This window comes from Diabrotica undecimpunctata, chromosome 1 (genome assembly GCF_040954645.1).
Source record: "Diabrotica undecimpunctata isolate CICGRU chromosome 1, icDiaUnde3, whole genome shotgun sequence".
NCBI lineage: Eukaryota > Metazoa > Arthropoda > Insecta > Coleoptera > Chrysomelidae > Diabrotica > Diabrotica undecimpunctata.
The window spans coordinates 128487432-128499565 of record NC_092803.1 but is presented as its reverse complement, the minus strand read 5'-3'; the positions used below and the strand labels follow the sequence as shown (position 1 = coordinate 128499565).

At 30.3% G+C, this 12134-nt stretch overlaps 1 protein-coding gene across 1 annotated transcript in view; it reads right to left on the bottom strand.

The window, feature by feature from the left end:
• Positions 1-11497, bottom strand: part of LOC140434970 (uncharacterized) — a 65213-nt gene extending 53716 nt beyond the window's left edge. The window contains exon 1 of the mRNA XM_072523622.1: positions 11216-11497. Within this exon, the coding sequence (XP_072379723.1) occupies positions 11216-11442 (227 nt within the window). The 5' untranslated portion in view covers positions 11443-11497. The remainder of the gene's footprint in view (positions 1-11215) is intronic.
• Positions 11498-12134: the final 637 nt, after the last annotated feature.

Here is a 12134-nt window from a genome sequence, read left to right as displayed (position 1 = left end):
ACGGAGGAGAGGAGCTGCTGAAACGCATATATAAAATAATGCACAACTTTGGAAGGATGAAAACATGCCTGTAGAATAAATTCCACTGGCTTCCACTGCTTTATTCTGATCAGGGGTCCAACTTCTAAACGGAAGTTAGGAAGAATATGATAGCTTTGTTGGGAATTACAAAGAGCAGGACAACACCATTTCATTTTTAGCCCGACGGCATGATAGAAATACAGAAGCAGATCATCAACACTTACCTATCTCTATTTGTACATGAAAACAAGAGAGACTGGGATAAATTGGTGCCTCTGTTTTTGCTAGCTTACGGAAGCTTCCAATATGAAGTAACTGGTTACAGTCCAGCAATTTTATTAACTGGTCGAGAGATGAAGCTTTCCATTAATCTCCTATATGGCAGTTTACGAGACAAGGTGGACCAAGAGACACTCCCCGAGTATATCAGTGGTCCAGAGAATCTGCTAGTTATGGTCCACGATTTCGCCAGGAATAAGCTATAACTCACCAGTGATCGGATGAAGGTTACCAGCCAAACCAAAAGGAAAGGTCTAAATCCCAAGTTGTAGCGGCCATAAGAGGGACCGTACCTGGTTGCTAAGAAGATAAACGACCTTGTATATAGGGTGCAACTAACGCTACAAAGTAAGTCGAAGGTCGTCCACATAGAAAGACTGTGTCCTTCATCATCATCATTATCCAGCCTTCATTTATCACGTCCACTGCTGGACATAGGCCTGTCTTAAACTCCTCCATTTTTTGCGTGTGTCCTTATGAAGGACAAATTCCAACGACCTGGTTCATTTAGGTACGGTTCAGGGCAAACAGCTTATAAGAGTGGGGCGATGTTATGTGACTGTAATTAGGGTCCTGTAATTCACGAAGCAAAGTTCTTTTTATCTCGAAAATTCTACCTGGCGTTCTATCAATGCTTTAGTCGCGGTATTTTTCTAGAATCTCGTATTGAAAGCGCTGATTCGGCATTCGTGACTTCGCTGGCGATATCTAGAATATCTTTCTATGTATAAAAACAGCTGCGCTGCCCCTTTGAAGGAACAATGATTAGACAAGTGGGTTAGTAAGCGATACCCATATTATTGTAGGCGAAAATTATTGATGATGATGATGATGATAGTGTGTTTGGTAGGGAAACTAGTCCATTTGTCACAGATTTTTGAATGATTTATGTTATGTTTATAAATTGAAACGTAATTGTAACAAATTTATATTATATATCCGGATGCATATAAATAATTACATACGAGTTCGCATATTGATTTCTGATTTGCGGAAATCATTAGTGTATTTATAATTGGTAATGAGATATTATTTGTTAATCAGTGAATTTCGTTTTGTAGTAACTTAAATTAAATTATTTAAAGTACGTTTACTTTACCTAATTCCTGAACCCACAAAAAAACGTAACAATTTGGTAGGTCTACTGTGACTAACTTCACATTTATAACCCAGTTTATTTCGGAAATCCTATAAGAGCAAGATCAAGTTGATGTTATATATACAGACTTATACTGCACACTGTAGATCTACATTTTATTGGCTAAACTAGATCCTTTAGGTTTTTCGAATCAACTGTTATCACAAATACCGTCTTACCTAAATGCAATAATTTCTTTTGGACAGTGCACAGGTTGCAAGTGGATTAAATTTACAGCTGGCTCCATAGTTTTTCAAGGCTCTAATCTAGGTCCTTTACTCCTTTTGTTATTTACAGATGACCTTTCAAGGGAATTGAGTACAGACTTTTTGTTTTCTGCTAATGGCATAGAACTGTATTATAAAATATCCGGTATTAAAGACTGTGACAAATTATAGACATCACTCAATTCCTTAGTCAAGTGGTGTACTAAGAATATAATTGATGTTATGATGAATATTTCTAAATGTAAAACACTTTCGTTATTTAAGAAACAGATGACAATTTAATTTAATTATAGACGATGCAAATCAATGAAAGCTCTAATCTAGGTGTGTTATTTGGTGGAAAATTATAAATCCATATAAAAAATTGTTGATTCAGCTTTTAATATATATATATATATATATATATATATATATGTATATATATATATGTATATATATATATATGTATATATATGTATATATATATATATATATATATATATATATATATATATATATATATATATATATATATGGTAACGGGTACAGTTGTTATATATCCGTGAATATATCAGTGAATTATCCTGATCTATTGTGTAAAATCTATTTTTTGTTACACACATGGTATGATACACTAATATGCCTCCCCAATTACAAGGATTAGCAGTTTATTAAATGAAATCCATTTTAATTGGGATATCCATTTTAATGACGATATACGTTTCGATTATTTTCAAACGATAATCAAATGCTGTATTAACAATAGCTTTTTGTAACATACTGCAAGTTTCTAATTATTGTTACTGTTGTATTAGGAAATTGTTTACTGGTACTGTTATATTAGTGACGTAGACTCTGATCATTTTTTGGTTAAAAGTAAGAGATATATAATAGTTAAAAGGCATAAACGGAAAGAAAGTATAACTTAAATTTAATTTTAAAATACTGCAAAAGTTTGAGGTAGTGCTGAATTATCAACAAGGATGTACAAGAAATCTAGGCCAAACAAGATAGTGCTACTGTAAGAAATATACAACATTCTTGAAAATGACAAACACTTCAATGGAAGCAACGTCAAAGAACATACCAAGAACAATATGATTTAGAAAAAAACACTGCTTACATGACGAATTTAGAAGAGAAATAAAAAAAAAAAGATTTGACATAAAAAACTATGCAATCGCAAACACTAGACGACCTTGAAAGGTATTCTTAACAACGAAAAAAGGCAAAGAAAATCCTAAGGTTGTGGAAAATAAAGTATATGGATCATCAAGTAAAGAGTACTAAAGAAAATTACAAGAAAATAAAATCAAAAATTTTACAAAGACGTAGAATACAATAAAACTGGGTATCATGGAAGAACAATGAATGTAAAAGATACGCAGAAGAACCTGATAGTGGACGAAGACCAAATATGTGAAAGATGGAGAGAATATTTCAAAGGCCTACTAAATGGCGGAGTGACTAATAAAGAAAATTATAATGTTCCTAAACCCCAAATAGTAGTGGAAGAAATATCAAAGCCCATAAGAGAAGAAATTAAAGAAATAAAAGAAATGAAAAATCAAAAAAGCCCCGGGGAGAGCGGCATTATTGCAGATAACTTAAAATATGGAGAAGAGGCTTTACGAAACCAACTTCATGAGCCAATAGTAAAAGTGTAGGATGCCAAAGAAATGCCTTAAGAACGGAATAAGTTATTATAATTCATATACACAAAATGGGAGATATAACCAAATGCGTCAACTATAGAGGAATATCCTTATTAGAGGTAAAATACAAAGTGCTCCCCATACTAGTTAAAAACAATTAGAAATCTATGTGAAGAAGAATCTAGGAGAATACCCTAGATGATTTCGCAAGGAAAAATCAATAACCGATCAAATTTTTAAGCAAAAACAAATTCTGATTAATTGCTATAAATACAAAATTAGAACACAAGTACTTTTCATTTATTACAAAACCACCTACGATACCATAGAGTAGAATAGAAATATGCTTTATTGTCCCTGAAAATTGTACAACTTTATGGACAAAGCTTATACTTATAAGTTAAAAAAAAGTAATAATAACAATAACAATTAAAATTTACTAAAATTACATAAATCGTCAATATCACAGAATAAAACATAATAAGATATACAATCCATTGCAAAATTTCACTTTATTGCAAATTGCATAATAAAACCTTACGAACTAGTTTACGAATATATCTCAAATATATATAAAACATACTTTGTTACTTATATCTAAACGAACTGTACTTTCTTAACTATTCGTTGAGAAACTCTTCCACTGAATAATAAGGTCTTTCAGATAGAAAAGCTTTTGTTAATTTACGGAACTTAAAGAAGGAAGTTGTAGATTAAAGTTGCAAAGGAAGATGGTTGTATAATTTTTTTGCCGAATATAATATAGATTTCTTTACTCACAATTTCCAACTCAGTGGATGGGATCGGTAAATACACATCAAAGCTTGAATTTATAGTGTAGTAATCATGGCTAAGTCTTGCTGGAAAAATATGTAGGTATTTACGAATTAGGGCAAACAGATTTTATCAGAAATCGATATGAAGGGATCCTTTAAAATTGCTGTCTATAAAAATACCAAGAAATTTTACAGAATCAATTATACTGATCTGGCTGTTATTAAGAAGCAAGGGTTGAAGAGCTCCTTTATAGGATAATGCTACTGTCTTATCCACGTTAAAAGAGAGTAAATTAGAGTCGGACCAGGTTTTTATTTTAAGCAGATCAGAAGTTATAATTACATGAAGCGATGCAATATTAGAGTTTTTCCATACTAACGCTTACAAATTGCCTATAAAAATCAGTGTGATGTTCAAATTTAGTCAAATCCTGACAATATCAGTTTCAATATTGGTCAAGCCCATTTCGACCAATAGTAACTCGGGACTTGCTCACGTGACTGTATCATTCTGAATCAGTTATCTGGTACTTGTTATCGATTAACGACAACGGAGGATTTTTTCTAATTTTCTGTTGTACAATTAAGTTAATATTACTGAAATATGAATAATTCGATAGAGGAAACAACGCCAAACAAAAGTAGAAAAAGAGCAAAGCGACAGGAAGATACTAAACGTGTCAAATTCTAAAGACAAAGGTAAGAAACTTTCCATCTTACAACTGTATACTAAAAGCAGGGCTGTACTCAAAATTATTTTATACACGAAACTTCTTTACATTAGACAATGTAAACAAACATTAGACCAATTTAGGGATATACTAAATCAATGTAAACAGATATTTGTTTTTATGTTTTGTTTGATGAGTTATAAAATATACAACAAAAAAATCCCGTTTAAAGTAATGTCTACAATAGGTTTGTTCCAACCCGTCACAAATGCCCTTCTTGAATGGTTAGTAGTATGCTCAGTAACGAAAAATGTGTTACTCCTCATACTCGTAACCATTCAAGAACGGTACTGTGACGGGTTGGAACAAACCTTATGATTTAATAATGATATCTCTCTGGTTTCAAATATTATTATAAATTTTTTCTTACAGATACTCCGCCTCGTCATTGCCAGAACAGATAACATGTAAACATAATTCTAAGGCATACTCTTGTCAGAAGTTTACAATGCGAGATATACAACAATTCCATGATGCTATTAATGCACAAAAAACGAAAAGTTATCAAGACTATTTCATTGTTAAATATTGCAAGGCAATTCCAATTTAACGAAAACGTATTGTGAATGGACACGGTGATGAACGATTATTACCATTTACATATTTTGTTAAAACTTATGAAGCACAAATTATACCAGTATGCAGAAGTACATTTTAAAAAATACTTTTGATTAAGAAATGCCGAATAAGAGGAGTCCTTCATCGTTATCATCGTAGCGGAGAAATGCATACTGAAACTAGAAGTGGTGATAGAAAAACAACCAAGTTTCAAATTATGAAAGGTAATATAATACAATTTATTAAGATTTTTAAAAGTGTTGAATCTCATTACAATAAAGCAAAACTGATTCGAAAGTATTTACCTTCTGAACTCAAAATGTCCAAAATGTACAGGATGTACAAAGAGTCATATCCAAATACTCTTTGTAAGCTCTCATATTATCGTCATGTATTCAATACAAAGTTTAATTTGGGATTTGGAAGTCCCAGAACAGACGTGTGTTCTAAGTGTTTGGAGCTGAACGGGAAAATTAAGTCTGAGCAAAATGTGCAAGAAAAGACAAATTTAATTGTGGAAAAACAAGTCCATAAACTAAGAGCAAAAGCTTTTTATCAATTGTTTAAAGGGAAGAAGCCGGATTTGAAAACAATAACGTATGACTGTCAGAAAAACCAAGTTCTCCTCAAAGTCCTGACCAGTCTGCCTATTACTTACACCAATTATATATTTATAATTTTATCATTGTGGAAGGTAGTAGTAACGATCACTTTCGTAAAGAAAATACTCACGTTTTCTATTGGACAGAAAACCAACATAAAAAAACTTCTAATAAGATAGCAAGCTGTGTTTATCACTTTTTAAAAAATGTTAATTTGCAGGGTATAAAAGTTTTGCGTCTTGCCTCTGACGGTTGTGGGTGGCAAAATAAAAACACAATTATTTTAACAATGTGCATGAACTGGTTGAGTACAAAAGCTCCTCATACAAATGACAAGATAGAGTTGATATTTCCAGTAACGGGACAGGGTGTTTGGGGTTATAGAAAAAAAAAATAAAAAAGATGGAGACAATTATATCTCCAGAAGAATATGTGAAAGTTTTTGAAGAAACTGCAACAACGTACGATGTTTCAAATATATCTATATTAAATTTTAATGATATGGCGAAGGCTGCTCTGAAAAACAACCAAAACTTTCATTTCCAAATAACAAAATGTAATAAAAGATTTATTATAACACGTTCTCGCAAATCTGTATTGGTCTCCGGCGAAGAGTTTTATAAATCTGATATTAGCAACGCTCTAAGTCTTAAAAAAAGGTGTAACATTATCTTCATTTACACTAAAAAGACTAACAACTGGAGTTTCAGTTAATGCTGCTAAAATTGCAGATGTTAAAAAGCTGTTAGAGAAACACTCTGGAGTGGACTGGATTGACAGAGGAGTCCAAAACACAAAATTAACATTTTATTTAAACATAATTAATAACACCACCTTGACAGAGGTCCTTGAAGAAGATGAACCTTGCTGCAATCATGATCAAAACGACGAAAGTGTACGAGTTTGATATTTATGAAACGTTGATTTTTTTTAATTCAATAAATTTTTGTAGTACTAGTTAGCATTTATTTAATACTCCTATTAATAAATCTGAAAGTATCACAGCATGATACCATAGTACAAGAAATGGCAGAATCCGTACCTGTTTATGATGGCATTTTGTTAGGTTCAGATTTAGGCAAATCCATTATTGTAATTTTCAAAAGGGATCAAACCATCTGACATCCAGTACCCAATTTTCAAAACTGGGCAAATCCAATTTATTAGTAGCATTTTCTGTGCATTAAAGTATTCAAACGATAAAATCAATGTTGTTCTTTAATAAATTACACTCATATAGCCCAGTCTGGTTAGGCAAAAATCATCGATTTCACGGCAAAATTTTTCGCAGATATCTGAAGCTTTTAATACATAGGTGGGGGTTACTAGATGACGAATAGATGAAAAGGTACTCGTATTTTTACCTTGCGTTTTTTTTAACAATAATTTATGGTCACAATTTGATTTTTTGTCTATAAGTTTTTTCCCTTAAAAGCAATATTTATATCATTTTTTTATATCAAGAATATCTTTATTTTCCCGTTTTTTCAATTAAAATTAATAAATAATTTACGGAGATATTTGCAAAAAAGCAGTTTTTTTGCACTAATTTATAAATTTTATTAATTTTTTTATTAACAAAACAAAATGTTATTAATACATTTAAATATCGAGGAATTACCGTCTTTTAAATTTGTGCGAAATTTCTTCCCGATCGATCAAATAGTTTAAAAGTTACTTAATTTATTTATCCCTGAGGCTAATTATTTAAACTATTGAACTTGCCCTATGAATGATGCTAGACACATTTAGCAAATTTCATAGGATTGTTTAAGACTTAAACTATCTCAGAAGTTAAATGCATATTGCGTTTTCATCGAAATTATTTACAAAATAAACGTTTGAAAAAGGGGTATGTTTTTTACTTATAAACAATTGTAATAACTTCTATATTTTTCAAGCTGCAGACTTTTACGTACAACCATTGGATATCTAGTAAAAAAACTCACATTTAAAAAAAAAACCTTCTATGACCAATACGAACGAAGAGAGCGACTATTTTTTTAAAAATCATATCTCCATTGTTTATAAACATTAAGAAGTAAAATTTGCACAAATTCTGAATGAAAATCTAAACTTTATATTGAAACTTATATCTATAAAATTCATCCAATTTTTCGAAACTTACAGCCTTTCGAAACGAAGGTACTTTCGAAAGATCGACATAGGAAAGTGGAGTTGAAACTGTTTCAGCTCCACGCTCCAAAATTTCGTCAGTCTCAGTGTAGTGGCTTTAGAAAGCAATATACGTATACTTCTTTGAGTAAAATATTTTGTGTATTTTAAACAAAAAAGTTTTAACTAAACGGTTTAATTACTTTTTGATTGAAAATTGTAAGTAATATTTAAAACTATTGAATGAATAATTAATTATAATAAATAATTATAAAAAAACACAACGATACACTTTCTTTAAATGATTTAAAATACTTAAAATTCAACAGAAATATCGGTAAATCATCTTTTAAACTAGAAACTCTGCCACCAACTGAAGGTGCAGCCAAACAGCATGTTCTTCGGGTTTACTATCAATTACAAATGTGGTTAGGTAATAACTTAGATGCTTGTGCCTATGGTTGGAGACAAAGTGCCACTGATTTTGAACCAATTTATATTCTAGATAATTTAATTCCCGAATAGACATTAAGGCACATTACATGCAAATGCACCACAGGTTGCAAAACTACTAGATGTGGGTGCAGAAAACGTGCTTTGAATTGTACGAACTTCTGCATAAATTGTACTGAGGAAGAAGTAGAGGAGAAAATATGCTGCAACCTCGGTACAGTTACGTTTGACGACAGTGATTCTGAAGATGTATAGTTAGAGACTGATTTAATAAGTGAAGACAAACAACCTGCAACAAAAAGGTTCAGAGCTGACAGTTAAGTCGAATTAATGAACCAAATTTTAACTTTTAAACCAATGTATGTAAAGAAAAAAAAAGTAAAGTTTAATAAACATTGCAAAATTTAATAAGACAAGTGATGAAAAAATCGACTTATTTTATCAAAGCAGTAACACAGATTAGAATAATATTGTATATCATATTTGTACGAAAAATAGAATAAAAATCAATATTGTTAATTAAAAAAATACAAACAATTATAATTAATATAAGGAATATAATAATATAATGTGTAAAAAATTACCTGAAATTTAATTTATAAAATATATAAGTACATATTATTACATTATTGATATACAATAAAAAAAATATATGTTAATTTTCCCGGATTTTCCAAGATTTATGGAGGGGGGGGGTGAAAATTATGTCATCATTATTAATATTGCGACAGACTATGCCAGCCAAAAAAAAGTCAGTTTTTACGGTAAATTTTAAATAGACTAAATTTTTCCGAGGTTTCCCATATTTTCCGGCCAGTGAAAACTATGTAGGTATTCATATTTCGACGAGCTACCCCAAAATAAAAAAAAGTTCCAATTTGAAGTTCCGATGTCGAAAAAAAAAAAGGAGCTGAAACAGTTATCCTCTACACTTTCCTATGTCGATCTTTCGAAAGTACCTTCGTTTCGAAGGGCTGAAAGTTTTGAAAAATTGGATGAATTTTATTTCAATTTCAATATAAAGTTTAGATTTTCATTCAAAATTTGTGCAAATTTTACTTCTTAATGTTTATAAACAATGGAGATATGATTTTTTAAAAAATAGTCGTTAACTTCGTTTCTATTAATCATAGAAGGTTTTTTTTAATGTGAGTTTCTTTACCAGCTATCCAATGGCTGTACGTACAAGTCTGTAGCTTGAAAAATGTAAGAGTTATTACAATTGTTTATAAGTAAAAAACATACCTCTTTTTCAAACGTTTATTTTGTAAATAATTTCGATGAAAACGCAATATGCATTTAACTTCTGAGATAATTTAAGTCTTAAACAATCCTATGAAATTTGTTAAATGTGTCTAACATCATTCATAGGGCAAGTTCAATAGTTTAAATAATTAGCCTCAGGGATAAATAAATTAAATAACTTTTAAGCTATTTGACCGATCAGGGGGAAATTTGCCACAAATTTAAAAGACGGTAATTCCTCGATGTTCAAATGTATTAATAACATTTTATTTTGTTAATAAAAAAATAAATAATAATAATAAATAAAATTTAGAAATTATTGCAAAAAAAAACTGCATTTTTGCAATTATCTCCTTAAATAATTTATCAATTTTAATTGAAAAAACGGGAAAATAAAGATATTCTTGATATAAAAAAATGATATAAATATTGTTTATTTAAAATATAAGGGAAAAAACTTGTACCTAGACAAAAAATTAAATTTTGACCGTAAATTATTGTTTAAAAAAAACGCAAGGTAAAAATACGAGTACCTTTTCATCTATTCGTCATCTAGTAACCCCCAATTATGTCTTAAAAGCTTCAGATATCTGCGAAACATTTTTCAACCTTTTTTTTTTAACAGGATTGGGCTAATATATGAGTAAGAAAATAGTAATGTATCACGAAATGCCAGTCTAGTGTTTGTCACATAAACGTGTTTATCCCCATTGTTGTAAAAATGGAGTTGACCATTTTTGATCCTAGGTTAAAGAATTATAATGTGTCGATCAGAAATCTCAAACGTAAATAAAACTGAAGAAAAATGTTGATTAACATTTAAAAATCTAGTTGTAACAAAACATTTTAAAGTAAATTAGTAAGTAATAAAAGTGTTTCTATTTTTTTCTAATTCTAAATTTCTAATTTTTTTATATATTTACATTGAATATTAATTTGTTACGTTGTATGCAATAATTATGTGATATATTTGATTTAAAATGAATTCAGGATTTTTTTGTAATTTGGCAACAATGTCAACTAATCTCTCATGTAGATAATGACGTGCATCGGAATTTATACTGTAGGAACTATAGTTTTACTGGTTTAATGTATAATAAAAACAAAAAATACATTTAGTTTCACACATACTAGGATTTGTTTTAACTTGTTAACAACATTTTTCGTAAAAATGTGTAATGCAAACTCATTTCGTGAAGTTAGTATATTATGCAGCAGTGTGTATTACATCACTTGCTCGTTGTCGTAATTTTCTGACTCTTGCGTAATAAGGTCTTTACGGTCGTTGTTATATGATATAATATAAAACATGTAATACAACAAAACTTTTTAATAAATAGAGAACTTACGTCCTTATTTTCTCATTTATTATTTGATCTACCTGATTAGCTTGACTTCTTAGAGCAATATACACCCAAAAAAAATTTTGTACATACCACACTTTCTCACTGATTTGAAAAATTCCGTGCCTTCCAGTTTTGTAATCAAGTTTTCCTGAGTCGTATTTTGATTCCCACTTCGCGAGGCAAGTAAAAGTCGGTATTTGCCAATCTGGCACTCCATGTTTCTCCAACTTATGAACGACTTCACATCGTTTGAAAATCTTTGCTTGCGAAGCACACAAAATTGCCAGAGCGTAAAGGAAAATTGTTAAGATTTTCATGGTTGATTTTCTGTGCACTTGTACAGGTGGAATATATATAAAGACTAAATTTACTACAACGAGATAGCTAGACGCAAGTTACAGTATCAGGCAATGTGGTTTTCTTTTCTTCCGGTTGCGTTCTGAATTTTGATTTGTGGTCTTTTAAACAAGGTGCTTCTATTTGTAAGATAACATTAATACAATATTAAATTGATTTAAAATAATATTAATTAAAGTTACAGTTTAAGGATAATCTACAGATTGTCCTTAAATATTTAGTATTACAATTTAATTTTTTATTATTTGTTTAAGTGCAAATTTTCAACCTTTATAAGAGCTTTAAGTAAATAAGATTACATTATGTACATAACATGAGAGAAGTGACTATCTAGTGAATCCTCCAGTAATAAATTTATACTTAAATCGCAAGATCAATAGGCCACTGTTTTTTTAGTCATCTTCTTTCTACTGGTGATTCTGCGAGTAGACAATATGTGCGATTTCATGATTTTGTAGTTTTTCAAAATACTTCATTGTGATGTTTCTTATTTTCCCTTCTGCCATAGGTACACTCAGTGTAGAGAAGATGCTTATGACACCGATAGAGGTACAAGTACAAGTACAAGTACAGAGTTTTACAGTATATATGGGTACACGTACTATTGTAAGTGGATATATATTTTATATATAATTAAGTTCATAGTATAACT